The sequence below is a fragment of the Magnolia sinica genome, chromosome 5 (genome assembly GCF_029962835.1).
Source record: "Magnolia sinica isolate HGM2019 chromosome 5, MsV1, whole genome shotgun sequence".
NCBI classification, from domain to species: Eukaryota; Viridiplantae; Streptophyta; class Magnoliopsida; order Magnoliales; family Magnoliaceae; genus Magnolia; species Magnolia sinica.
Window position 1 is genome coordinate 679349 of NC_080577.1, and position 27362 is coordinate 706710.

At 39.6% G+C, this 27362-nt stretch overlaps 2 protein-coding genes across 4 annotated transcripts; both read right to left on the reverse strand.

Moving 5' to 3' along the window:
• Positions 1–3842: 3842 nt before the first annotated feature.
• Positions 3843–4697, reverse strand: LOC131247171 (probable membrane-associated kinase regulator 6). The gene has a single exon (XM_058247602.1). The coding sequence runs from the start codon at positions 4640–4642 to the stop codon at positions 3974–3976; it is 669 nt and encodes a 222-aa protein (XP_058103585.1). The 5' UTR covers positions 4643–4697; the 3' UTR covers positions 3843–3973.
• A 6877-nt stretch (positions 4698–11574) lies between these two features.
• On the reverse strand, positions 11575–26315 carry LOC131245039 (uncharacterized). Of its 3 annotated transcripts, none has more exons than XM_058244213.1 (4): positions 25787–26311; positions 25521–25682; positions 13525–13596; positions 11575–12620 (listed from the first exon to the last, which is right to left on the reverse strand). In XM_058244213.1, exons 1-4 carry the CDS (start codon positions 25922–25924, stop codon positions 11952–11954), a joined length of 1041 nt encoding a protein of 346 aa, XP_058100196.1. In that variant the 5' UTR covers positions 25925–26311; the 3' UTR covers positions 11575–11951. The 3 variants fall into 3 exon arrangements, with proteins under 3 accessions (XP_058100196.1, XP_058100198.1, XP_058100197.1); XM_058244215.1 differs by having other exon boundaries at positions 25521–25706; positions 25787–25922; XM_058244214.1 differs by lacking the exon at positions 25521–25682 and having other exon boundaries at positions 25787–26315.
• Positions 26316–27362: the final 1047 nt, after the last annotated feature.

A 27362-nucleotide genomic window follows, 5' to 3' on the forward strand; every position in this document is an offset into this window, starting at 1 on the left:
ATGTGGTCCCATTTACCTGGTGAGCAGTGACAGCTATGATGCTGCCACATGTCTACAAATGGAAAGTAGCACCTCAGCTCAATTATTTAATGCCTCATGAAACCCATATAATAATTTTAGGACATAGAGCAATGATTCTTGATGGGAGGACACCCAATAATTTAATCTGATATGAAATGACTAACACATACCTGATTTATCTTGAATGCTTTAAATATAATTCATTTTTTTTGTAAACTTCGTATTGGATATCACTGCATCATTCCTTATTATTTTGGGTTTACATTGTGATCATGGTCGCTTAAAACCTTAAAGCTCAACTCCACTCAAGAGTCCATTAAGTTGGGGAAAAAAAAACTCAACACCATGCGGAAATTTGAGAAAAACTCAGAAATTACGATAACTGATGATTACTTTTAAATGCTAAATATAAATACAGATCCTATAAATTTATTGTTAGAGTTTAAAATGATACGTATCTAAAGTTGTAATTGTATAGTTGTAGATATTATAAATAGATATATGAATGGATATGGATGTACAATAATCAAAACAAGTAATCTTTTATTGAAATTAGAAATGGATAGATGACCTGCTTTGATACCGTATTATTCATAAGAGACTGCATTATGGAAATTATATTGTGTTTTTTTTTTTTATTAACGAGAACAACACACACACACACACACACACACACACACACACACACATATAAAGATTTTAAAGGATATACATGGTATATATATTAACAACTACCAAAATTAAGAAAATTCAAGAGAACATCAATGAAAGCAATTTTCTCTTTCAGGTTAACTTGAAAATCAAGAATTATGTATGCTAGGTTAGGTATCGAGTTGACTCGTTAGTTTTAAGCTATGCACAGATCTCGTGTGCATATATGGAAAAAAAAAAAAGTGACATGGGGGGCTTTAGCGGTTGGTCACACACCGGTTTGGGAGCTTGTATTTGGAATACATTCGATTCCAAATTGCAAATCAAGGTGATTCCAAATTCTTTGTTATATTCCAAATTCCAAATTGCAAACTCCCACGGATATGTGACTCCTTTCTTTTTACAAGTGAGGTTGAGATTTAGCATTTCCCATAATTCAGATAAAAGAACATACTTCAAATTGAAGAACTTCAAGATTAATTTATACAAGGGATAAGTTATTTCCATTTTAAACTTGTAAGCAAAAGCGTCTCAAATATGTATACGAATTCCAAGTGTGAAAGGACAGTCCTAATCTGTTGCAGTATAGTATAGGATAAGGAAATCCAAAATGAAAGGAGTCTCTGGGGTACTAAATTTTCTGATTCCGATAAAAGCATATATATGCATTTATTTATTTTATTTTATTGTTGTGGATTCCTATAAACTTTCATCGAGATAGAGAGATTTTGTCGTTTGTCTTGTCCTCAGGCTCTAGATAGTTACTTATTTATCTGTGGGGTATTTCCCCCAAGAAATGCCAAGGAGACTCCCACGTCGCTGAATGGAGGGTTTTCTACGCTGTCAACGTAGGCATATTTGTGTGGTGTCTTGGTTACTATTTAGGTGGGTATACTAAACATTACCTAGCCCAAACATCAAATCAGTCAGATCAGCAGGTAGGCTACAAGTCTGAGTATGGACCATTTGTCAGATTTTTCTTACCATCCATTTTTTTTCTCATATTTCTGGCCCACCAGATGAGCAGAGTGCCTCTGACTTTTTGCCCGATCATAAATATATGGGACCCACCTAATCTATGGCCCGCATCTTACACATGTGATGATTCTCAATCTGAGGCTGCCACCACTTTCTTGGTACGGGCAAATTAACATTCCCTGCTTGTTTTGTAGACACAAGAATAACCCAAGAAGAATATTATCTCTAATTATACATAATTATGATTAACTAAAATAAAATGAACTCATTTTTAGGTGTCTACCAAACAAGCCGTAGGCATTTAGAAGTCATTAATGTATATCCCCAGTGATTGACACTGCTTCTATGATGGTGCACAATTAACTATTTGCTCTAAAAGCTCAAATTAATAGGGCATTACAAATTTATTCATTTATCTCATAACTTAGATCCCACATCCCATGGGTTCTGACCTCGGCCAAACCCCCCTCATGGGCCCCGCTTCACATGGGTTCCACTTCACATGAACCGCCTACCTCACATGGCAGCCTACCCCGAGTGTGTCCCTGCATCCCACAGGCCACCCCACTCAAACCTGGAGTGAAAAATACCCCTGCATCACCATGCAAGAGGACTCATGAACTAGAAAATGACTAACACATGCAATGGGAGAGACATGCAATCATGAACAGAAGAAGTGGAAAAGGAAAACAACTGAACGACTTCACTAAAGAAAAGTTAAACCCGCGGAAATATTGAAGAGTTGTTTTTGGCATTGGTTTAGTGAAGAGGTCGGCAACTTGATTATCTCATTTTAATTAATATTATACGTTAGACATTACATAAATTATTGATTATCATGATTATTTTAATTTTTACTAAAAAAATTATATCTAATATGTTGGTAACTAAAATGAGATGAACTCATTTCTAAGTGAAACTTGTAACAAGAAATTTGAATGTTTTACAAGGGATGTTTAAATCATGATGTAAAATTGTATTGAAAATGTGATAAGAAATCTCATCTTGAAGAAAGCTAACAGCTAAAATCCATTCTCAGAGAAGCTTATGAGGGCCTATGTTGTAGCCAACTAGAAATAAGTTCATCTCATTTTAATTAATTGTAGTTATGTATTACAGATCGTAATTCTTTTTTATAAGGATTAAAACTAATATTGATAACCATCAACCATCATCTCTAATATGTGATTATAATTAACTAAAATTAGCGGCATGGCACATGAATGAAGGGGATAGAATAAGAAAAGGGAGAGAGAATGGAAGAGGAGAAAAAAAGTTTGCTCAAACACATGCCAAAGTATTACAATTAGAAACATCAGCACTTTAGCTTGGACTTGGGCCTTTGTCCACAACACAATTTGTTTATTTCATAAGACTCCCCTTGAGGAAGAAAGCCAACAAAAAGAAGAAAAAAATAAACCCTAATTGATTACACAAATGCCACAGTGGTTATCCATGTTCAAAGGAAAAGAGCAAAATCATCAAAGGATTGAAATAATCCAACTGAGAGCCTTATTCGTTGTCTGAAGCTTCTCATAAAAACTGTTATTATCATTGGAATGTGATCCAGATTCAAAGGTAATACAATGGGATCTACTAAAGCAAACAGAGAGAGAGAGAGAGAGAGAGAGAGAGAGAGAGAGAGAGAGAGAGAGAGAGAGGTGGAGCAAAAACTGGGGGTTAAATGCATGTGCTCCTACAAAGAGAGAATCTCTATGTTTCCCATTCTGTTGCCTACCTGAATTCTAAGTTGATTAATTTTTGGGTTGATGTCCTAATAACATGCATGAACCAACATAACATATGAATGGAATGAATGTCACATTGCCATAAAGTAAGCCCTATAGATCCTTTGTTGCAAGGTCTTTCCAATTTAGTGCAGGTGCAAGCTACACATAAAGAGGTCGATGTGGGTTACACACATCAAAAGCAATGAAATTAAGTGCTATGCTGTTCCTTATATAGCAAAATCTCAACCATTTCTTGCCAAACAACTATATTTTTACAAGTTTACTCTCATTTAACAATGGTGTGAAGAGCAATTGCAAAGGCAAGAATGTCTAGTAGAGTTGAGATGAATTCATTTTAATAGTCTACCAAAGCCGCGTTCGCTAGCCCGAAAGCCTTGGCATTCTCCACCGTTAGATATGAGCACTGATGCGACTGCAATCTATCATAATTCAGATCCTGAATTCTCAAAATTTAATACCTCTTATTTATTTATACATTCTAAAATTTAACAAATTATTAGTATCTGCAGACTAATCTTCTACTCCCAACCCTTTTGTTTCCTAGAGGAATTAAAGGAACAAAAAATAAAAAACTATAATGCCAACTCTCCAATTGATCTCTTGCAATGCAAAACAGCCTCATTAATCGACCGCTCATCGGAGTGACACCAGCCACTAGTGGAAGAAGCTGTACTTGTCCTCGGAGTTGTTTGCAATGACTCAGTGCAGCTCGTCCTCGAACCTGTCATTCCATGACCCAACCTCCTCCACCGTACTTTCCGATACAATGGCCTTAAAAAGCCAAGACACTTCCACAAAATTCCTCTGGACAATCTCCTACGCCTTCGAAGAGAAGCTGGTTCGAGCTTGGAACTTGGAAGCAGCGACGGGGATTCAACCGAAGAGACAGGTGAGTCCATTGGGTCTAAAATGGGACTGAAAAGATCAGACGTTGGGCGTTGTATCCTGGAAGTGGATAGGAGGTGGAGAGGCATGAGTAGGCCATCGGCGAAGATCTGATCAGCATGGACCAAGGTTAGAGGTTGAGCAGCAACAAAGTCGAAGTTGAAATCTTGGGTTTGATCAGTGGCACTTTTCAAGTGTGCCATTTTAGGGTCCATTTCAATGAATGAACATTCATCATCATAATTGTCAAGAGGAAGAACAAAGGTGTCATCTAGGGCATCAAAGGAGGGTTTCAGGTTAATCAACCAGCTGTAGGAAAAGCTCTCAATGGCTAGATGTTGTTGTAAGGTTTCCATGGCAGCAGTGGGAATTGAGAAAAGAAAGAGGGAGGGAATGAGGTATTTATAATAGCCGAGGTTTACGAAAATACCCTTGCCAATGAAACATCTATTTCGTAAACGACTCTAGTGGACCATGGGGCTCACTTCCTAAGCACCACTAACCACTAGGGTAAGAATGAGACATTTATGAAGCTTGTTGGCATCTTAATCACCACACACACATAGGATACATGTACTTCAATCAAGACCGTCCAAATTATAGGTCCAATGATTTATAGAGCATATATAACCCATCCTATGATCAGTGACCATCGAATGGATGGTTCAAATTAAGAAAATTAGTGGTTGTACTTTGTGATTCATGGTCCATTTTAGGTTAAATTTTGGAGAAAGATTGATGATCCAAGGAACAACCAATCCTCGTGCCCAATACTTTCCATGGGACCAATGATCCATGATCTGAACCGTTCATCCTAGTGACATCGCAATGGAATAGATAACTCATAGTTAAAGAAGAAGACTAGATGATCAGGTGAGTGTACCATGGCCAACTTGCTAAGAAGGCCAATGGTTCACATCCACCATACAAAGGTCCTTTAAATATTGGAGGGGCGCAGGATCATCTGATGGGTGAAAATTTTGTACCTTGGGCCATCTATGACTGGATTCAGCGGATGAGATGGTTGGGATCAGCAAGGGTGGGTCTAAGGTGGAAAAAAGGGTGGTGATGCAATCAGATCCGTCAAAGGTTGAATGGATGTGGGAAGGGAAGGAAGGAGTGGTTTTGATGGGAGAAAGAGTAAAATCCAAGAAGAGGAGACAGGGGTGGTGGGATTGGTCGGAGTAGGAAATGGACAGTGCTAACAAAAAGGCAAACACAAGAAATAGATAGAACTTGAAACCCCGTTTGGTCCCCTCACCAATTTAATAAAATAGAATGTCTTCTTCTATTCGGCCATGCCTTTTAACATCCTTCCCATCTATCTACACATACTTTTCCTATTATATATATTTCTCTGGAATTATCACTCGGCCACTTGCTGTGGGGCCCACCTCCTGTGTACCAACGGATCAGTTAAAATCATGAGGTCGATATATGCTGTAAAAATCAGGCTAATCCGATCGTCATTACAGAGAACAATGGACAACCACCCAAGGCTGCCAAAATCAGTGTGGCCCACATTGGTGTGTATGTGTGTGTGTACAGCATCCAACCCTTCCATTGGGTTGCCCCACCATGAATATGGGGTGCCCTAAAAGTCAGGCTGATGGTCCAGTCATCATCTCGCCCCAGATGTAATTTTAGCACATTAAGCGGTTTTCCATCGATTCCTGCGGTGTGGCCTATCTAATGGTTGGATTGGCTTATTTTTGGGTTGACTAATCATCATACTGGGGATTACTCAATTGGACGGTTAGATGGCATATGCACACCATATGGTTCACTGATAGCTCCACTCCTTGGTAGTCATTTAATTTTTACAGTGGAGTGAAGCTGTTGTGGGCTCACGGCCGGGGTGTGTATGTATGTCATCCAACCATAGCGATGGGATTTGTAAGAAAATCATCCCAATCCAATGATCAGGTGGGCCACGCTGTAATAAACAATAAACAACCACAACATCCTCGAAATACATGTACAGTGATAACTGATGATTGAACTTGGTCTGATTTTTGGATCATGTTGGATGTCATTCACATTCACACACCATGTACGGTGATCCCTAAACTGACTATGGACACTTCCTGGTGGTTGTCAGTTGTTCTTTGTGGTGTGGCCCACCAGATAATTGGGTCGGTCTGATTTTGAAGCATACCCACCAGATGATTTGATCACCCATGTGGGACAGCTTGGATGGCATACACACAACACGTGGGCTGTAGTTGGGATGGCATAGACATTCGACTCCATGTGATCGATGATCATTCCTCCTATTTAAAAAAGACTCGGCCATGTTTTCTTCTCCTTCATTTGATGTGTACCGTGGCTCATGTTCGTTTTTATTCCATCAAGTTATGCGTTTTCTTTATTTCCTTTTTTGGCTAATGATCTATTAGCATTGAGGCCCACCAAATGAACGGATAAGATCATTAAACACATCCCCAATGTATAAACCATGTACCTAATCTAATATATATATATATGAAGGGAAGATCGGATGCAATCTTTTTACGAGAACTCTTAGCTGTTTAGAGAAAAAAGCATCAACCACCCGATGATGAAATTCAAATGATTGTGGAATATGTGGACCACGACACACTAGGTTGATAGGTCCGACAAAATAATCGGGTCAGTTTCAGATGAGAATCGGTTCAGCAACAACCACCCCACTTGATCATCATCATATCATCTTGTTTCTAACAACCACAGCTCATTATATTAAGGAACTGTTTGGATGTCCCGCCTGAAACTGTCAACTTGCGATTGGGGCCCAGGAAATATTTATTAGGCCCAACAGTGACAGATAAACCGTCTGATTTGAGTTTCATCCAGGTACCGGGACACATTTTCTTTTGGCTTCAAACCCAATTTCCAAAAGGTCTCTAATTCCAAAGGACACGCTTTGAGGTTTTATGTAAATTCATTGATATAGGATGAGTTTGATTGTAATAAATATCATGGACTTTTCTAAAACCGGATATATATATATATCCATTCTATGAAACCCCTTTAACAAATATTTGTTAAGAAACAACGCCCACCGCATGGTTTTATGACTTAAGACATTTTCATTGCTGAGTTAACTCGGTCGAACCGTCAATCCTGCCCACCACCAAGTGAGAGATTGGGTTGACGAGTCCCATCTCAAGCAACTTGCCCAGGTCGACTCCAACTTTATCAGAACTGATCCAATTTAACTCCACTGGTTAGAATTAAAGTAGTGTTTGATTCGGCCTGATTTGGCTGAGTCACCCCCAACTTGGCCGAATCACGACTCAGAATCGAACAAGTCCGTCCGAGTCCCTGGACTTTTTCTGTTCCTTGCCTCATTTGCCGTTGATAAATAACTTAAAGCCTTCCATTTCCATCTCTCTCTCTCTCTCTCTCTCTCTCTCTCAAACTACAGAAGCACCAGACATGCTGAATATGGAACATGTGAACAAGAACCGTGATGTTGACCTTGGAGGTCCAAAATTCAATGTGATCAGTTCACAAGGTGGGTCACACAGGTACGTACAAGGAAAATGTTAACCAACGGTTGACATCCAAAAATCAAATGCATCGCTCTCTTGATGAGTGTAACCTGATTTTTAGGACCATGTAATCAACATCAGTTATCCCACACGCGGAGTGCGAATGCCCGTATGCAGTGTTCTTCTGCTTAGTTCAACCACTTGTTGTTCACTGCTTAAAAAACATGTAGAAATAACAGTCTGCGAGTGGATTGGAGATGTCTTCATTTTTGCGCTTTTACATTCCAATGCCTTATTTAATCGACTTTGCAATAAGGCTGCAGTCAGGGTTTTTAGGACTTTTAAAAGAAAAAGAAAAAAAAAAAAAACTATCTAATTAATAAATATGGAATTTACATCCAGGTACTTTATAAAAATAAAAAATAAAAATAAAAAGTTTTCAAAAAAGATATCTCATTAAACGATGTAATTATCCTTCCACTATCTTCCTGACCAGTCACATGTAATGGGTCAATGACTTCGGTGGCTCACCATGATGTTTATGTAAAATCCACTCCTATCACTTGGTGCATCACCCCTTGTTAGGCCAGAGGCCTCAAAAATTAGCTCAAATTGAGCTACATAATTGGATAGTGTAAAGGTCAAAGGTCACCCTACAAACTGTTTACATAAGTGTATTCCACATGAATCATGGATGGAAATGAGTTTTGGTATGTAGGACTAAAATTCTGTTTTGAATCTATTAGGTGGAGTGGATTTCATATACTAATTACAATGGGCCTTGTAAAAATCAAGAGTGGACGTCTCTCTCCCAACTATTTTTTTAGTGTAACCCACGGGATTCATAGGTCAGCCTGAGTTTTTTTCATTAAAAAAAAAAAAAAAAAAAAAAAACAAATTATCTATTGAGTAACTCAGTACACTTTATCATACTGGGTAAACTCTATAGGACCCATTGTGAATGTATGTGGCTTATCCACGCCATCCAACAGTTTTTTAACTCATTTTAGGAGTTGAGCCCAAAATTGAAGCATATCCAATGCTCAAGTGGACCCACCACAGGAAACATCGGGGATAATGATCTCCACCATCAAAACCTTCCTAAGGCCAAATTGAGTATCAATAACTTAAGTCCCAAAATTGAGGGTGTTAACTTAATAACGAACGATTGCTTTCACATAACTCTTGTAACACCCCGATTTTCATTGTGCAAGTACGATGCTCTCACGTTAGAAACCCAAGTGTCACATTATGAAGTACCACACGTGGGTGTGCCACCTGCGCTTCCACAAGAATTAGATTAGCATTCGTGCAAAAATCATGGTAGCACTCAGCTAAGCATTGGGTATCAAACATAAGTAACCATGCAAGGAAAATATCAAGCTAAAATTTAAAATATACATGTCCAAAAGAATGCCCTCACCAAGGGGATTGTACAATCCACAGAAGAACTAAATGTATAAAGATACCAAAAACTACAATCCACAAAAGAACTAAATGTATAAAGATACCAAAAACTACCCAAAAAAGCATAACCAGGGAGCCTATTAGTTGAGCTCGTATAGCTCAATCATGCTGACGATCTATTCCTTGCCGACCAACTGCTCATTGTTCTCGAACGGAACACCCTTGTAGAGGTTACTACCACCATATATACATGCATTATCTGTACGGTTAAAATATTGAAGTATGAGTGGCCAACTCAGTGAGAAATTTCCTCAAGATTGCACATGACATATCAATCAAGTATTATTTTAAGAAAAACATACGTATAATCATAGTTTATAGTGCACCTTATTTAAATGCATGAAAATGTTCATCACACTGGGGATGTATATTCAGTCAAACCAAATGCAAGAAATTGAGTCTTTCAAACAGTCGACACATCTCACAGTAAATGGGTTGTTCGAACAATGGTCTAAGGGCCCGAAAAAAGTACTCAATGTGCATTGAGTCCACGGCATCTAGCCACCCAATAATGCATGCATACCATGAATGTATGATTTAATAGAAGCCTTACTAATTTAATTCGCAAACAACCATTTAATAAGCCTTTACAACTACTAATGGCTAGCCTTAATCGAACAAGTAGACCTTACCCTTACAGCTTATGGAAGTGAACAAAAAGGGTCCCTCCTAAATGCCACATGAGTCACCACCATCTAAAACATTGTGATGAGCTGCCATCATAACGGTGATTTGGATGGCAATGGGCAGGCAGGACGGGCTCATAGGGTCCAGGGTTTGGGCTCCTAAAGTTGGCCCAATGGTTGAGGCGGGTATTGAAATCTAGGCTCAGTGTCTGGGCTGGGCTACGCCTGGCCAATGATGAATGAACCAGCCTGGTATGTTGGCCCGGTTTAATCTGTTATGCCAAAAATTTTAAAAAAAATTTTAAAATGGACAGTTTAAAGACACCTGTGAGTAGTTCACATTCAACTGAGTTCATGTTTGAATGATAAAAAACATCCATATGATAGGACTTATGTCTGATGGAGGGGTTACCCAAAGAGAAAAGAAACGGAAAAATATCATAAATTAGACATTTCGAACATTTAATTTGTTTGATCTTCAACTTACAGGGTCAGCCTGGCACAGTAGAACCAACCAAGGGAGCCAGGGCTAAGGCTTATGTAACAAGGGCCAGGCCCATTGCCACCCCTATCATATATAAGAAACTTTTCGTGCACTGTGCATGTGCACTTTTGTGTCCTCACTCCACATGAAGAAGCCAGGCGTGTGTAAGACCAGAACCATTCATCAGGGATTATTTTATTTTTTTTCCTTTGAAGATGCATGCGTAAAACAGATCAGGTAAATATGATTGTCTGCCAGTCGGCTCAAGTGGACAAGTCTTTTTAAGACTAGTTGAAAGACTTTACCTTCTTATTAGAGTTGTACACGAGCAAAGTATACTCGTTAACTCGCTCGACTCGACTTGGAAAAACTCGATTCGACTCGGCTCGAAATGATTTAGAGCAGAGCACAAGTGGATTTTTGGTGCTCGAAATCATTTCAAGCCGAGCACGAGCTTGCCCCTGCTCAACTCGGTACTCGACCAGGGGTATATATATACCCAAAAAAAAAAAAACCCTCAAGCTACTCACCCACCCCACCCGTCCCTTTCCCAACGCCCCTACCCTCTCTCAGCCCGTTAAAAAAAATATAAATAAATAAATAAACAGCGCCCTTCCTTCCCAGCGTCCCTACTACCCTCTCTCAGCCCATCCTTGCGCTCGTTCGGTGTCCATCCGGTGTCGGTCGTCCCTGCCCTGCCCGGTGCCCCTGTCTGGTGCCGCCGCTCGTTCAGTGCCGCAGCTCGTCCCTGCCGCTCATCCTGCCCTGCACGCACAGTGCTGGTCGTTCCTGCCGCAGCTCGCCCAATAAGTACCTAATACCTTCGATTTGAGACCTTTGTCCACGAGCAGAGAATACTCGAATTTGACTCGAAAACTCGGACTCGACTCAGCTCGATATCTACTCGAACTCGGACAAGCAGAGCACAAGCTGGGCATCTAAGCACGAAGCCCGAGCCGAGCCGAGTACGAGCTGGGACTCAGGCAGTGCAAGCCAAGCACGAGCTGGGCAATACTCGGCTCGGCTCGACTCATGCACACCTCTACCTCTGATATTTTTACTTTTTGCTTTCTCTCTTTTTATTTCAGCATTCACCCATCCAGGGGAGGGTCTTCCGTGTAAATGGTTTGGGTCCCTGAATAATGACCCCCATATCCAGCAGCTATAAGCCCCATGTAAACCGATAACAGTTGCGTTCAAAGCAGGTTTTTAAGGATAAAAATGCAAAGGGTAACTGACACAAATTGAATGGCTTGAGAGCACTCTTACTCTCACCTCAATTTCGTGATTAAATAATGTTCAATAAGAAAACATTAAATATTGTGCCACTGCAAAATATTGATACAAATGATGCATATGCCCTACATAGCCCTAGGTCATTTCCATCCTGCACAAGGGTCAGAACCAGTCATTCCACCAAGCCTCAACCCTCGAGCTCCTGCTCCTGCTCCTATCGGCAACCACATGCAGTCAAGAATCGGATTTTGGGCATTGCATGGGTGGGCCCTTCAAGCAACAATGTTGCCACCAAGACCATTGCTGCAAGTACCATAAGCTGATGACTGAGGAGGAAATCAATAAACACATGATACAGCTGAAGGGAATTTGGACATCATTTCATCAGATCCAGGAAGACAAAACCATTCCAAAGGCTATGCAAGAGCATCGACGCGAACAAATTCCTCGAGCGTGCAAATACAGTGCCCATCACCACTCCAAGGAACACAAGCGGCAGCAGCCTCTGTGCATTGAAATGTGCCAACGCAAAAGCCACTGCACTAACCAAGATTGAGCACCACATTGGCATGTATCTGGTCAAGGAAGGCAGGAGAAATCCCCTGAACACAATCTCCTCCCACACAGGCGCACACACTGACACAACCACCACATACAGGGCCATTGCCACTGGGTCACGTGCCACAATCGATTGCTCCACGCTCGATGCACTGATGGGAGAAGCGGGCAACTGTGGCAACAGATCAATGTTCACCTGTGATAGCAGGTTGACCAAAGGGAACATCAGGCACCCTAAACCAACATCAAATTGCCAATTTCCTCTGAGGCTGAATCGGAACCAATCAGCAGGAAGAGGCCGGAATCTGGCAAGGCAGCGGTGGAGGATCGCAATCCCTGCAAGACCTTCTGCCACGTCTGTCAAGAGGCTGTAAAGAGCTTGACCTCTGTGCGTCAAAGATTCTTTGCCAAAACCAGCAGCATGGGCTAAAAATGGAATTATCCAGGATCCTACCAACCAGAAGGAAGCAATCCAGAGGAGCATAACCTGCAGCACCAAAATATATCTTTATTTTTTATTTTTAGTTTCATGTTCATTTGCACTGCAATGTACCCTGAAGTCGTAGAATGCTTGATGACTGCTTCCAAGGCAATGTTTAAAACTCAAACTAGTAATGAGAGAATCCGTGGTGTCAACTCAACCATGCCAAGACTTGGGCTAAGGGTATCCCCCCTTCCTCAAACAAGTAATAAGAGAACTTGTGGAATCAACAAAGACTTCGGACTAACAGCTCCCCACTCCCCTCCCTCCCTCCCTCCCTCCCTCCGAACTCATGGAGTCACAACCAAGACTTCAGCTAAGGGCTCCCTCTAAACACACTCTATTTTGCATTTGTACTTTCAAGATTCGAAAAGTCAAACTAGTACTGAGCCAATTTTTAAGAGTTCTTCCTTTTTAAATGTAGCTAAGAGAATCCATGTCCCAATTAGTATTAGTGCTTAATCATCACTCACAGCACGATGACTGGTTTAAATTTTCAGAAAGGACCAGGAAATTTTGAAAGGCATCTCAAATATAATAAGGCAAAACTGTCATTTTAGAAATTATGTGCTCGGATGGTTGAGCATCTATGCACTACTAATTAGAGCTCCATATGGCATGCACCCGAACTAGTATGAAATGGTTGGCAGTAATGTCATGTGACTTTCAGAAGCCCAATGCCTTGGAGCCATCATCACTCAAAATCTCAAGCAGGAAAATCAGCCATTTGCGAGGAAATTGGTAATGCAGTTGTCATACCCATACCAGGGCAAAGGCAATGTTATAGTCGACACATATTCGACTATAAGGTGCAGCTCCCAGCTGGAATCTTGCAACCACCATATGCTTCGGGTCTTGGGAAAAATAGCTGGATCACATGACAGAAAAGGCTGGCTTGAGTAACTCTTACCTGAATAATGGTTTCTGCTGTCCATGGTACTGTCCAGGGTTCCCTCCGTAATCTGAAGATTGCATCAGCTGCCTGAAACAAGACAGGCTTTTTAATAAACCTTACCACTTGTTACCAAATGCAGTCCCAGAACTACAAACAAGAAGTGTCATTCATAATGCAAGATTACTTTTTCTTTTCTTCTCTCCAAAAGGTACATTGCAATCATTTTAACACTCACCAGCAGCAATTGCATTTCGACCTGATGTTGAAATATTTACTAATAGCCTATTTTTCTTTTCTTATTTTCAGGTATAAGTGGGAAAAATCCATCAATTATCAAATTGATTTTAGCCTATTTTTCTTTTTCTTATTTTCAGGTATAAGTGGGAAACTTCCATCAATTATTGAATTGTTTTTTTAGGTATACCGAAAATCATACAAAGAACTAGGAATCAGCGATACAGTCTTGAAACAATTACCCTAAACCCCAAGTCAACTCCCTAACTTGCAAATTAAATTTGATTTGTAATGAATATAACTTATCCTTGTTGTCATCATTTTAGAATACCCCTCCTCAGTCCACCCGCCTCCATGCACTATTCTGTTGAACCGCCTGCTAGGGTAAGCTTGTATGGAGGAAAATTTGAAGGGGAAAAGGCCCTACAGCACCCCACCCATTCCGCACAAAACAAAGCAAATAACATTCATTCAAAGCAGTAATAAAGAGTGCAGACTTTCAAACTTTAGCAGCAATTCCTCTGATATGCAAATGACCAAGGAGATCCTTGCAAAATTATGGCATCATGTTCTCTCAAATATTGTGGATTGTTAGAAGTAAATCGTCATAGACACCCCATCCTTTTCACTTGCTGGTGCTTCATATATTGAGAGAGGGCTCAAGCCTCTCCATAATGGCAATTTTTGGGGATTGTTGGAGAAGTGAATGCATCATAGGCACCTCATCCTTTCCCTTTGCCAGTGCTTCATATATTGAGAGAATGCTCAACCTTCTCCATTATGGTCCTTTTTTATGGATTTTTTTAAGGATATTTTTATGGATAACTTTGAAGTTTAAAAGAGAACAAAAACAAGACAAAGGCTCCTCGCTTAGGACATATCATTAATCAAACCTCCACTCAAAATATCCCCTATCAATGATTGGGAAAGTGTCCCTAGATACCCATCCTTTGCAAGCTGATCTGCTTCGGAATTTGCATTGCAACAGATGTGGGGAAAAGTTACAACAATGTGCTCAGTCATCTATAGCCTTCTCAATCAGATTGGCAATCCTCCACAGACATCTCCCCTATTTAACCCATTTTATAGAATTCCTACAATTGCTCTCGACAATAATCAGGGATTAGATTGAAATTTTCCACTATTTTAATTCTTTGAAGTAGCACCATATCATCACCAAGATTTGAGTCTGTAACCCCAATAAGCTCCAACCTCCGAGATTTCAGTACCTTGGTCATTTCTAACAATGCCTCTGATGCTGGCCTGACCCATTCAGCTTAAGATATATAATCTAATTGGAGGGCATTTCCATTTATCTTAGATATTCTAATTTCTACAGCCACATTGAATAATTTCTGCCTGATTCTATGAAAAATATTGCCTTGAGATTTCATTCATACTTGGATCAACCTGCTCCACTAGTAAGCCTGAAAATCCTTCTCACAGTTGAGCTAACTGGAGATGATTTACCTCTCAGAAGCCTTATGTTACATTCTAAAGAGTAACCTGTACTGGTAAATACCAAAGGCTACCAACTTACAATAGGAACCAAAAGAATCTGACCACCACTCTTCTATCAGACCCTTAACTGAACCCAGACCACCCAGTTAATGCCAAATCTAAGAAAACCTGACAATCAAAACTGAAGACCTCAAATCAGTACAAAAAATCCAGTGTTACAGTTAATGGCATCCACTAAAAGAAGAGAACAGATTCATATAGTTTGCTCAAAATTTCACTGTCGCACTTGCAGTTTGGTCATAATAATTTGCAAATGCCCAAAGCTGACATGACTAGTCATCTTCACTGATTCAACCCACACATGCCTCCAATGCCTGAGCTACCATTGATTACGTCATCAATGTCGAGATTCCAAGATGCAGTGAGAGGTTATCGCCATCTGCAACTACTAATTTTGGTGTTTTTCCTTAGTAACTACATTCAGTTACGATACCATTCTCAGGTTATCCATTTAAGTGCTATGTACTTGGGATTAGCTTCTATGGAGGATCTCTAGAGCTACAGCTCAGAAGGCTGAACCATGCCATCGACAAGTTGTCCTGCCTTACTTTGTTCCAGTAGTTCCAATAACCATGATCGCGAGGAGAGGAGAAACTACCTACAAAGTTCTCACTCATTTCTTTTCTTTTTCTCTCTACAAAGTTCTCACTCATTTCTGTTCTTTTTCTCTTTTTCTTTTTTTATTTTTATCAGCAACAACAGAAATTTCATTAAACAGAAAAGGATTACAAAATCCATCAAAACAATGAATAGGAACTGCTGATACATATTGTTTCTCCTACTAATTTCTTAGTGTCAATGAGGCAGTTTCGTCCTGTCATTCCGCAAAATATTACACAACTGCAGGGCCTGCAAACCAAATAGGCATTTTGCCCAAGGACCAAGCTACTCAAATTACTCAACAGTCCACAAGAATAGGTTCAATATCCTCTACACTTCTTTACAATTTCTACGCTGTCCCTTTGAGAATGAAGTGTTGAACTGATTATTTAACCTCTTTGGTGTTTTAGGAATTCGGACTATGCCAGAATCCATTACAAACCTCACTGAGGTACGGAAGTTTGTTTCTTGTAACACTAGAGGGAGGATCCTCTGAAATTGTGTTTATTTGTTTTATTAGCAATCATGTGGTCGACCAAGAAAGAAAGAAACAACCGAAACTTCAGTAATTGAAAGGAAGCTGCAAAAGGTGATGGAAAGAAACAGAGGTCGTATCATCTTTGGTGAGAACAGAGTTTGTCTTGGTTAAATGGAATTATATCAAAGGGTGGGTTGGAAGGGACTAAAATCAGAAGAAACCACAAGAGTAGGCTAGTTTGTCGGGTACACCCTTTCACTTAGGGTCCTTATGCTGAACTTCAATGGAAGTTCAATGAACAATCGGGGACACACAAGTGTAGGAGGCATGATTGAGGACAACAAGTGTTTTTAGACAATTTTTTTCTTTTTTCTTTTTTTTTCTTTTTTATGAGAGGGATGAGAAAAAAAAAAAAAAAAAAACTTAATAAAGGCCGCAGCCAGGACACAGAAAAATGAACAAAAGAGAAACAAATAAGAATACAAATCCCACCCAAACCTAGCCCACAAAAAGGTCCAAGGCCACCCAGAAAGCAAAACAAGACCCACCCCAAAACTATACAACAGCCTCAACGAAACCATTCATCAATACAAAGCCCAGCCTGATCAGGAACCCCCGAAGCAGGATGCTTCTCATTTCTGAAGGTCCGGTTATTTCTTTGGAACCAGACAGACCATAAAAACGCAAGCGGCTCTATCCACCACCTGCTGACCCTAAGGAACCCCCTTTAGACGAGTTTTTTTGAGTCTCCTTTGCTCAAATGACTGAAATTAAGCAGAAATTAAAGCCTTTGTGGACTCAGAATGATCCAAGAGAATCAGTGTTATTAGGTGTTTTAACCCAACTTCCTCTTGATCGTGGGAGACCAAACCACCTCCTAATTCCTATTTAATTAATCTCCTCCACGTTCAATGCAAGTGTGTATCATAAGACATTTTAAACACATCTTTCAAAGGCAATTTACTTCTTAAGTCTGGATTAAGGCCATCAATATATCCCGAACTTTTTATGGTCTTCATGCTCACAAAAGCCAGCCAATTATGTCAACGTATGGAATTCCTCTGTGAATTCATACATTGATTTATTCCGTTGACGTTGTGACAACGTGGAGGGCATGAGATAAGTTGTGAAGAAAACTTTTTTAAATTTTCATTTTTATATTCTCCCAAGAACTAATTGTCTCCTTACCTTTATGAATCGTTCAGCTTGAAGATCATCCTACCATACAAAGGAGTGACTGGAAAGATTTATGGGTACTGATTTAATCTTCCAATGGTTGAATATTTCTTGTATTTGAACACCTTTTCACCTTAGCCAATCAATGAAATCTTCTATATGTGAAATCCTGTAAGTTTCACCATAATTTGGAGCATTGAATCGCATTTCAACAATTGGAGAATTCAATTATTGATGGTTTCATCAGTCAGGGCCACCTGTTGTGGGTTAGGACTGCGGTGGAGACCTTCCCCAAAGTGTGCTTACACTCCAATTTCGGTTTCCAGATTCCCTCTACATCAGAGTTCTCCATCATCCACCATATGCAATTTTATCTATCCACTTTGTGAATGGAGGGATAAGCATAGATGGGCTCGTCTTGTGTCAATCCCTTTGAAATCATTAAGACATGATGCAAAGTCAAAATCCTCTGTAAATACCCTGTAAATAAGCAATTATTACTTTTTCATCCTGTTTGAAAAGACGCCTCTATTTCTGCTTCGAAAACCGGTCCAAAAGGACTGGTTTAAATTTGTGGGCCCCACTGTGATATATATGATATATTCATGCCATCCATTCGTTTTAGCAGAACATTTTGAGGCAAGAGCCGAAAAATAAGGCAGATCCAACACTCAAGTGGCCCACACTAAAGGAAATAGTGGCCCCAAGAAGTTTTAATGGTAGGTGTTTGATTCCCTTTTTCCTATGGCGTGGTCCACTTGAGCTTTGGATCTTCCTCGTTTTTTTCTCATGCCCTAAATTCAGCTGGCATAATGGATGGACGGTGTGGATAAGCCACATACATCATGGTGGGCCCCACATATATTTCGCAGTGCTTTAGCGTTCAAAAAGTAGGTGTCAAATCAAGCATTGGGAACGATGCAGTAATTACTAAAGGAAATAAATTTTTTTTTTTTTAGAAGCATCGGCGAAGAAAAATATATTAAAAGGAGGAGAGAAAACAACCGAAAACAAGAAAAAACAGGACTGCTGAGATAGCAGAACAAAAGGAAAGAAAAACTAGCAGCCTAGAAAGCAAAGATCATAATTACTAAAGGAAATAATTATTACCCATTTACAACGTATTTACAGGGGATTTGGAAAATCAAACAGGCCCTAAAATGGATGAAGTAAACACACCAAACAAGAATGTTCAAATAGAGAGGGTTATTTGAAATGAAACTCTGCACTTGTTACGAATACTTAGATAAGAACTTACAAAACTGCAGGCCATTTACCTCCTAGATCAAACTATTATATTGATTCTAAACCAATCTAATATATCCAAAATAGGACACTCCATATCTATATAAGGATTTAGCCAAAATTGCAATGGCTTAAAAAAGCGTGTAGATCCAAAGATCATCAGAGAATCAGCAAAATCAACTATAATCTGCCAAAAATAGCAATTGTAACACCAAAAGTTCAGTACTAAAAAATAAGCAACAAACAGTCCAACAGTTCAACACAATGTGAGCATCCTTCATCAAAAGTTCTTCATACTAACCATGGAATTCATCTAGATGTCATGCAATGCCAAAAACGGTTCATACCAATTATCCTTTTCTTTTCTAGGGGTATGCTTTTGGTGTTTTCAATGAATAACTTCATCATCGTTCACCAACCTTCGAGCTCGAAAGCTAGCAATTAGCATTCAAAGGAGGACAAAGTGATTTCTTTTCCCCCATCTTAACTCGTGCACACTTTGTATGACTATGAGTCTCCTATTATCCAAACAAAGTTCTTTATGGATGCATACAAAATCCCATCCCATCCAAACATTTCCCTGACATCATTGGAAAGGGATTCAAAAAAAGAAAAGAAGAAGAGAAAGAAGAAGTAATCTCATGGGCTGCAGGTGGAGGAGCTTATATGCAGAAATCAGTGCATGTGGTCGAAAAGGTTCTTGACCTGTGCATGGAGCATCATGTCTACTTTGTCTACATTCATAAAGAAGCAAATGAGAAGGCAGATTCCCTCGCAAATGCTGTCAGCATTGAGTTGATAGTCAAAGATCTGTGTTGAAGGATTTAGTCCAGGCTTTAATTTATCCTGGGGTTTTTCCCTAGTGTTGTCTCAGTAAGCTTTGTTTCTAAGCACCTTATCCCATTTGCATCGTATGGCTTTTCTTTCCTCAAGATGAATTTTATCTTCGCCCATTAAAGAAAATCTGGGAGTTCATCCAGAGGTTCTAGAGACACAAGAATAACCATGGCCTCTACATTGTTTGCCATCATGTGTCCAACATGAACAAGATCCAGACTGCTCATCCTATTAGATTCCCCACTCAATGGTCACTAACCGAGCATTTCCTTGAAAGGATAATCCTAACCAATTATCTTTTTCTGAGTGTAAGCCATGTAGTTTAATGTCCATTTGTGCAGCACCAATTAAACAGATGGGATGGTGCAGCCAATCTGACTTTGGCCCATCTACTATTGAACCTGCTGAGTTTACAAGCTGGATCATTTTCATGTATGCACATATATGACAATCGATTTGTAGAACGGTCACAATAGATCAGCTCCCTACATATACACATATGTAGTATTCTTTGATCTATCATCCAGAAAATCTACAACTCAGCTGATGGGGACATCAGAGAACCAACTCAGATGTACCAAAAACGGAGACGACCACTCACATCAGTGCAGCTTTCTTTGTAGATGGGTGATGAGTTCCAGATGGGGCCCGCCAGGCCATTTTTAAGACCCCACATGCATTGGACTTGCATCAAGAAGACCCCACCTTGGGATGATGCATGTAGGTTGCTTAGGAGATCACTTTAGTCATCGGATTTCTATTTCGTGTCGATCCAACCGTTGGATCTTGTCAATCAGGCCATCGGGCCACCAGATCTTTTAGATTTGGGCCCCCTGGGACTCTGATCTTGCTTTATTTATCTTTTTTGTTATTTTTAGGAGCTATTTGATGGTTGATATTGATAATATATGTTTTAGTTTTCTTATTTTGGATGATGGGCCACTTCACTTAAGTGAGTGGCATAGTTGTAATTATGCTGGATTTTAATTTCGAATTTTTAATTATAAAAACACAAGGGGGTGGAGATCCAACCCTCATTGGATTTTGTGATTAAAAATTAAAAAAAAAACTTAAAAAAAAACAGAGAAAAGCTCTTGCTTTCTTCTCCCGTCTTCATGTGATTTGAAGATACTTCCATGCGATTTGGAAGGAAGCTTGGTGCGAAGCTAATCTTCGTCAATGGAAGTGCGACGTCTCCATCTATCCTCACGTCATCTTCTCTTTTCTTTCTCATCCAGGCATTTTCTTCAGGTTCTTCATTATCTCCATCCCATATCTTCGTTTTCTCCCAAACTCTACTTTCTCATACCCATTCAAAATCCAAACCCTAACCCTAAACCTAAAATTCCTAACTTTTTAAAATCTTCCCAATTTCTTAAATTTAAATATATTAATTTTTTTTTTTTTAAAAAAAAAAAACCTAATTCCAAATTTCTCAATTCACATGAAGCTTAATTCTTCAAATTTCAGATTTTCCCATTTCTAACCCTAATCATAAAACCTACAAATTTGTCCATTGAGTGTGGAACGTGCCTATACTAAATTGGAAGTTCTATCCTTCCATCGGTCCTAGTTTTCATTGATTTATGTGATTTCTTAGCATGTGGGCATGTGATTTTATTTTTTTTAAGGCAACGAGAATATATTAAAAAGAGGGGAAAAAACTACAAGAGGACTATTGAGATAGCAGCAAAGACAGAAAAGAAAGGAAAAAAGGAAAAGAAAGAAAAAACTAAGAAGCTAGGAACAAAAGATCAGCGTCATCTAAACCGTTGATAGCAACCGCCAATTCAATAACCAAAAATTTCGCCCTAGCCCACACCGATTGAACCGAGGAGTTCTTATCATTAAAGCATCTACCATTCCTTTCCTCCCAAACCGACCACCAGATAGAAAAGGGCGCCATTCGCCATATACGAGTCCATTTTTTACCCAGCTTGACACCATGCCATGAAGAAAGCATATTAGAAGTAGTTTCCGGGATGCATCCGCTGATGTTGAATACGTTGAAAAATTCCCACCATAATTGGGCAATAAACGTACAATGCAACAGAAGATGGTCCACTATTTCCTCATTCTTCATGCAGCAACTACAGACATTAACCAATTGCATACCTCGCTTCCTCAGGTTATCGATAGTAAGGATCCTTTGTTTACCAACCAGCAATGCCAAAATAGATAAGTTTTGGGGGAACTAAGTATTTCCAAATAAAGGGAAAAACCGGGGTTGGCATGATGGGAGGGGTGGAAAGAAATGAATAAAAGGATTTGACTGAGAAGGAGCTAGATTTATTAAGGGGCCAGATGGGGTAATCGCGAGAAGCCTGATCGGGAGTCATCTTGGATAAGAGATCCACCAGACTAACATACTCATCGATCTCCCTTTCATGTAAATTCCTGATGCGCTTAACTTCCCAGATGACTCTACCAGCAGAAATATCATAGCAACTATCCACCATAATGTTCTTGTCAAGGGTTAGGCAATAGATATTAGGATACCTGCGATTGAGGGCATGTGATTTAGGTTAAATCAGATTTTATTTCTTATTGTTTACTCTTAATTAATTGATAAGTTAGCATCTTTTGTTAATTGAATTACTTTATGAAATCTTTCATAATCTCCACGTTGCATGCTAGCATTAAATCGTGTGTCCTACATCACCAGCATTCAAACCTTTTTGCCCCATTGGGTCGGATTTTTTCCAAGAACCCTAAGGGCTTGTTTGGATTCATGGAACGTATGGGAAACAAAATAGTGTTTTTCAAGAAATCTTATTTATATGAAGCTGTGGGAAAGGAAATATTGTTTTCCCTACTTGTTTTAAAATGAGATTTTCCTAGAAATTTAGGGCCCGTTTGGGAGCGAGGATTTGGAATGCTTTGGAATCTAAATCACAATTACAATGGAATCAATGTGATTTTAAATCCTAATTTGTGTTTTGTTGAAATGCGTTGAAATCCATATCTTCTATTTGGAAGCTTGTATTTGGAGGGCATTGGAATTCTTCGGTATATTCACAGGACTTGGTGTGATTAACTAAATCAACTTTCATATCCCAAATTAGCATGTGTGTGTGTGTGTGTGTGTGTTATTTGATAGAATGATTACAGTAAGCCCACTAAAATGTATACTTTGGCCAAAAAAGAGAATTTCGAGCCTTGGCTGGGCCACAAATGCAAGGATCACAAACAAGCAACTCACCGACGGTTTCTAACCGTCAATTTAGACGTCCAATGTTTGTATGGTTCAAATCATTCTGTTGACGTGATTTTAGCGTTGCAACTGATAATTAGATTGTTTTGGGTATCATCAGCGTGCCATGTGTCTACTAGATCAGTAGACTAGAAACACCTTTGTTATATGTGTGCCTCTCCTGCCCTTAAAAAGGAGCCAAAAAAGGCATTTCCTTTGGATTACACCTGAATCTTAGCATTTTGTTGAGATTTCAAAACACTCCAAAAAGGTATATCTGGAATACCTCCAATTCCATTTGCCTCCAAACCCAAGGCTGCCAAACCCAAAAAGCAACTATTTTGACTTGAAATACACCCATTTACCACTAAATCCAAGGTGCCAAACGAGGTGTTATGGCCTATTATCAAATTTGTTGTTTGGTAAATAATTTTTTTTAAAAACATCTTCTTGGGAAAATTTTCCTAGTAGTTACATGCACATGTCAAATTAGCACATGTGGTCATTGTTCAAAGTAACCCCAATTTTATCCGTATCTCCAACTCAATGATACCGATAGCACTGGTAGCGATAGCGATAAAACTAGTAGTCTGAGAAATTCCAGGTATCGGCGATGTATCAAGTATCACCAATATTTTCGATCGTGTAAATTTTAGGTGTCACTTGTATTACCAATGTATCGACATCGCCAATATTTTCAACCATGTAAATTTCAGATATCACTTGTATTGCCGGCGTATCGACAATATTTCGATAATATCACCAAGTATCGATATCACCAAAATTTTGTTTATTAAAAACATTTCCATTTCATTTTTTTATGGGTGCATGGTGGTATGTAGCATTCAAATTGCTAAGGATAATATCGATCATATCACAATATTATCATTGTCCAACATGGGCGATATTGAGACCACGGTCTTTCGTTTCCTTTTCAATTGTCTACGATTTCTCGACGAAATATCGTGTGTCATCAATATTCTAAAATATCGATGGATATTTGGATGGAAGGTTTGATAGTTGGACGGATAGATAGGATGGTCGGACCGTTTTCTTAACACAACACATGCCTTTAGGCCCCCATTAAATGGAAACTTATTATGAATGCATTCTTTTTGCAATTTTTTATTTCAAAATATGCGTTTTTTAGCATCACCTGAAGTTTCACTGAAAAATTCCACCATTTTCCACATGTTTCCCTAATGTTTTCCTACATTTCCGGTTATTGGTGATATCGACATTGTTTCCGTATCCCTGGCTAGCGAAACTTATAGCGACACCAATAATTCAAACACTGCATGTGACACATGTGGAACGCTTAAATGAGGTGGATGGTTTGGATTATTGTACAGCTATGCCCTGTTTATGGTTGAAACAAGTGGGGCTCCAAGCCTCCAACCACAAGCGAATCAGTGATTTGGGCAGTTTGGAGTGCCAAACAAATGTGTAAACACCATTTAAATATTTTTTAAATGGTGCAAAACTAACACATTGGTCTATCCCTTGAAGTCACAATCCTTGTAAACTTGACATTTTTTTTCAATAAAATGATACAACTATTTTAAAGCATCAATAGAGTAATCCAGACGATTAAATGCATGGGCATTTTCACACCAGGCTCGAGTGGGGGTGACCTGTGTGAAGCGGGGGCAAACTCAGGGTGGGCGGCAAGTGTGAGGTAGGTGGCTCATGTGAGGCAAAACCCAGGGGAAGTAGGCCCATGTGAAGTGGGGCCCACGAGGGGGGTTCGGCAAAGGGCCTGACCTGGGCTACGATATAAAGGGATTGAATCGCCGCGCTCTATAAGTTCGAGCTTTTAGAGCAAGTGGTTAGTTGTCTTGCGTCACCATTGCTCTTATTCATCCATTATGCATGAACCATTATCAAAAGTAATTTCAAATTGGAAAATCCCAGATCAGTTGAATACCAACAGTTGTTGAATTCCTATTCTTAACCGTCTATCTATTGGCAACATATCTAAAGGTTGAGATCGTCCCACAACTCCTTTTTTTTTGTTCACGTCAATCTACAGTGGATCCGCCATTTTGGATGGTTTATTTTGAATCTTTGATTAATAATGACATATGTAAAATTTTCTTTAAGTTGTGAATCAACCACCATCTTTACATTACTGTCAGAGTCCTTCCAATTTTCATATGTTATCAATATAGCTGGATTCCAACTTTTTTTCTTTTTAGTATCCAGTTATTTGGATAATACAACTATCAAAGCTTATAATAAGTACACAATCCGCAAAGCATGTTCACACACTGAAGTGGAAATGGTCTATCACTATATCCTTTTTTTTATGCAGATACCGCTGTGACGCACACCAAATGCACCCAAAGACAATCTTTTATTCATTTGGCAATAAGAAGGACTTTAGGCCTTGTTTGCACTACAAAAACGGATTTCTGAGGGTTTTGTGGAATCCCACATACAACACGTTAGTAGCCTCTCACCTCTTACAGCTTTCCTACGGCGAAATTGGATTTTCCAATAAAGGGAAACATTGGTGTTGAAAATTTTAAAAACCCATGGGTTGTCAGTGTGTTCTTGCCCACTGTGATTCTGAGAAAAAGATAAGGAAAGCAGAGAAAGAATGCTGAGAAACCAGGTTTCGTAGTCCAATCAACGCCTTACACTATAATTTGGAAAATTAAAAATCAAAAGAAAGAAAGAAAGTAAAATCATGAATAAAATCATGAATAAAAATGAATGAGTTACCTTACTAAGATTCGGAATCCACCTCCTGTTGCCTTCTGCCTTCGATTGGTCTGAATCCAATTCAGGCTTACTCAATTCACTACGAGACTTGTTTCCCATAAAGTCGGGATGGCCGGCGCCCGAAGAAGGCTCTTGTGGTATAAAGCAAGAAAATCTCCATTTCTAAAATAGCAAAAACAAGAATCTCTACAGTGATAAGACTCAATCAAGTAAAAGGGAATTAAAAGCAATTCAAAAGGAAAAAAATGCATACTTTTTCTTCTTACCTTGTTTGAACTCGTCAAAGGAGATCCGACACTGCGTAAGCTCTTGCTTAAGGAAGATAGGGTTTTGGAACGGCTGGAAACCCTAACCCTAGAGATGGAAGGAGAAGGGAGGGACAGGCAATGGCAGAGGTTAGACATGAGAGGCGAATTCCGGATTTATGAGAATCCGGCACGCATTATAAACCCTAATCCTCTGCATCAGAATCGTATGGAACCCAAATCCGCCATTTCCTTTCTTCTTCTTCTTCTTCGAAGAGGAGGCAAGAGGAGGCGAGTGGTAGAAAGGTTGAGGAGGAGGCGCGTAATGAACCCACCCAACGCGGGCGGCGTACAGGCTAACCCTTTCAGGAGGGAATCAGAGATCGATGTTTGTCATTTGCGGATACTGGTCATCTAACTTGCGCTTAGTGCACGATGTCCGTACCCTACGCACCGGCGGCGAAACCGCTGCCGATATTAGACGAGGGTTCGCCTAACTTGCATACCTGTTCCGTACGCAGGTAACCAGCGTATTTACAAGGCTCGAGGATGTGGACGCGAATCGCGTCCTAACCTCGCCCGTCTCTAGCCACTAACAAGGCAATCCTGTGGATGGCCTCACCGTGATGCATCTGTTTATCCGCATCGTCCATCCCTTCTCCCGTATCATTTTATCTCTTTAAGGAAATCGGATTGCACGCTTTTATCTTACTGAGTAAACTCAGTTGGGCCTACCGTGAATGTGTGTGAGTTGCCGTCCATCCGTTTTTTCAGCTCATTTTATTGGTTGATCCGAAAATTGAAGCATGCAGTGGACCACACCACAGGCAACGGTTGGAATAATGACTTCCACCGTTGAAACCCTGGTAAGCCTTACAGTGATGTTTATTTGTCATCCAACCTATTCATAAGGTTATACAGACATAGATGAAGGGAAAACATAAATAAAACATTGATCCAAAACTTCTCTAGCCCCACAGAAATTTTGGACAGTAGAATTTCAATTCACATTGTTTCCCATGGTGGGGTTCACTTAAGATTTGGATATACTTTGTTTTTGAGCCAGAGACCTCAAATTATCTTTTAAAATGGATAGATGGAGTGGATAAAATATGTAAATTATGGTGGATGCCACAGAGTTTACTCAGTACACTAAGTGTGCTATTTTCAGGTATAAACATAAGGCAGATTAAACGCTCAAATGGACCACATCATAGATGACTCGTGCACTTAATCCAACCGAAGCTTATTATTTAGTGTGTCCCACTTAAGCATTGGATCTGCCTATTTTTGTGCACATATCTGAAAATAATTTGAAAAAAAGGACGTGACAGTCAGGCTGTGTATGACGCTCGATACTCAGGCACTCTGAAATGCATTAACACAAATAAAGGCGAGTAGAACGTGCATTCCGCTGTTTCCGACTCACAGTCCGATTCAACAAATTTATTTAATTACTTGTATGATACTTGCGCAGTGTTTAAGTAATTTTTAAGTGCCTGCCTATCATCCAGTGTACAATGCGGGAGTATTAAAATCTTTCTCAAAATAATATTTATATTTGTACGTCATTGCTCCCACGCCTTCCTCGTGTCTC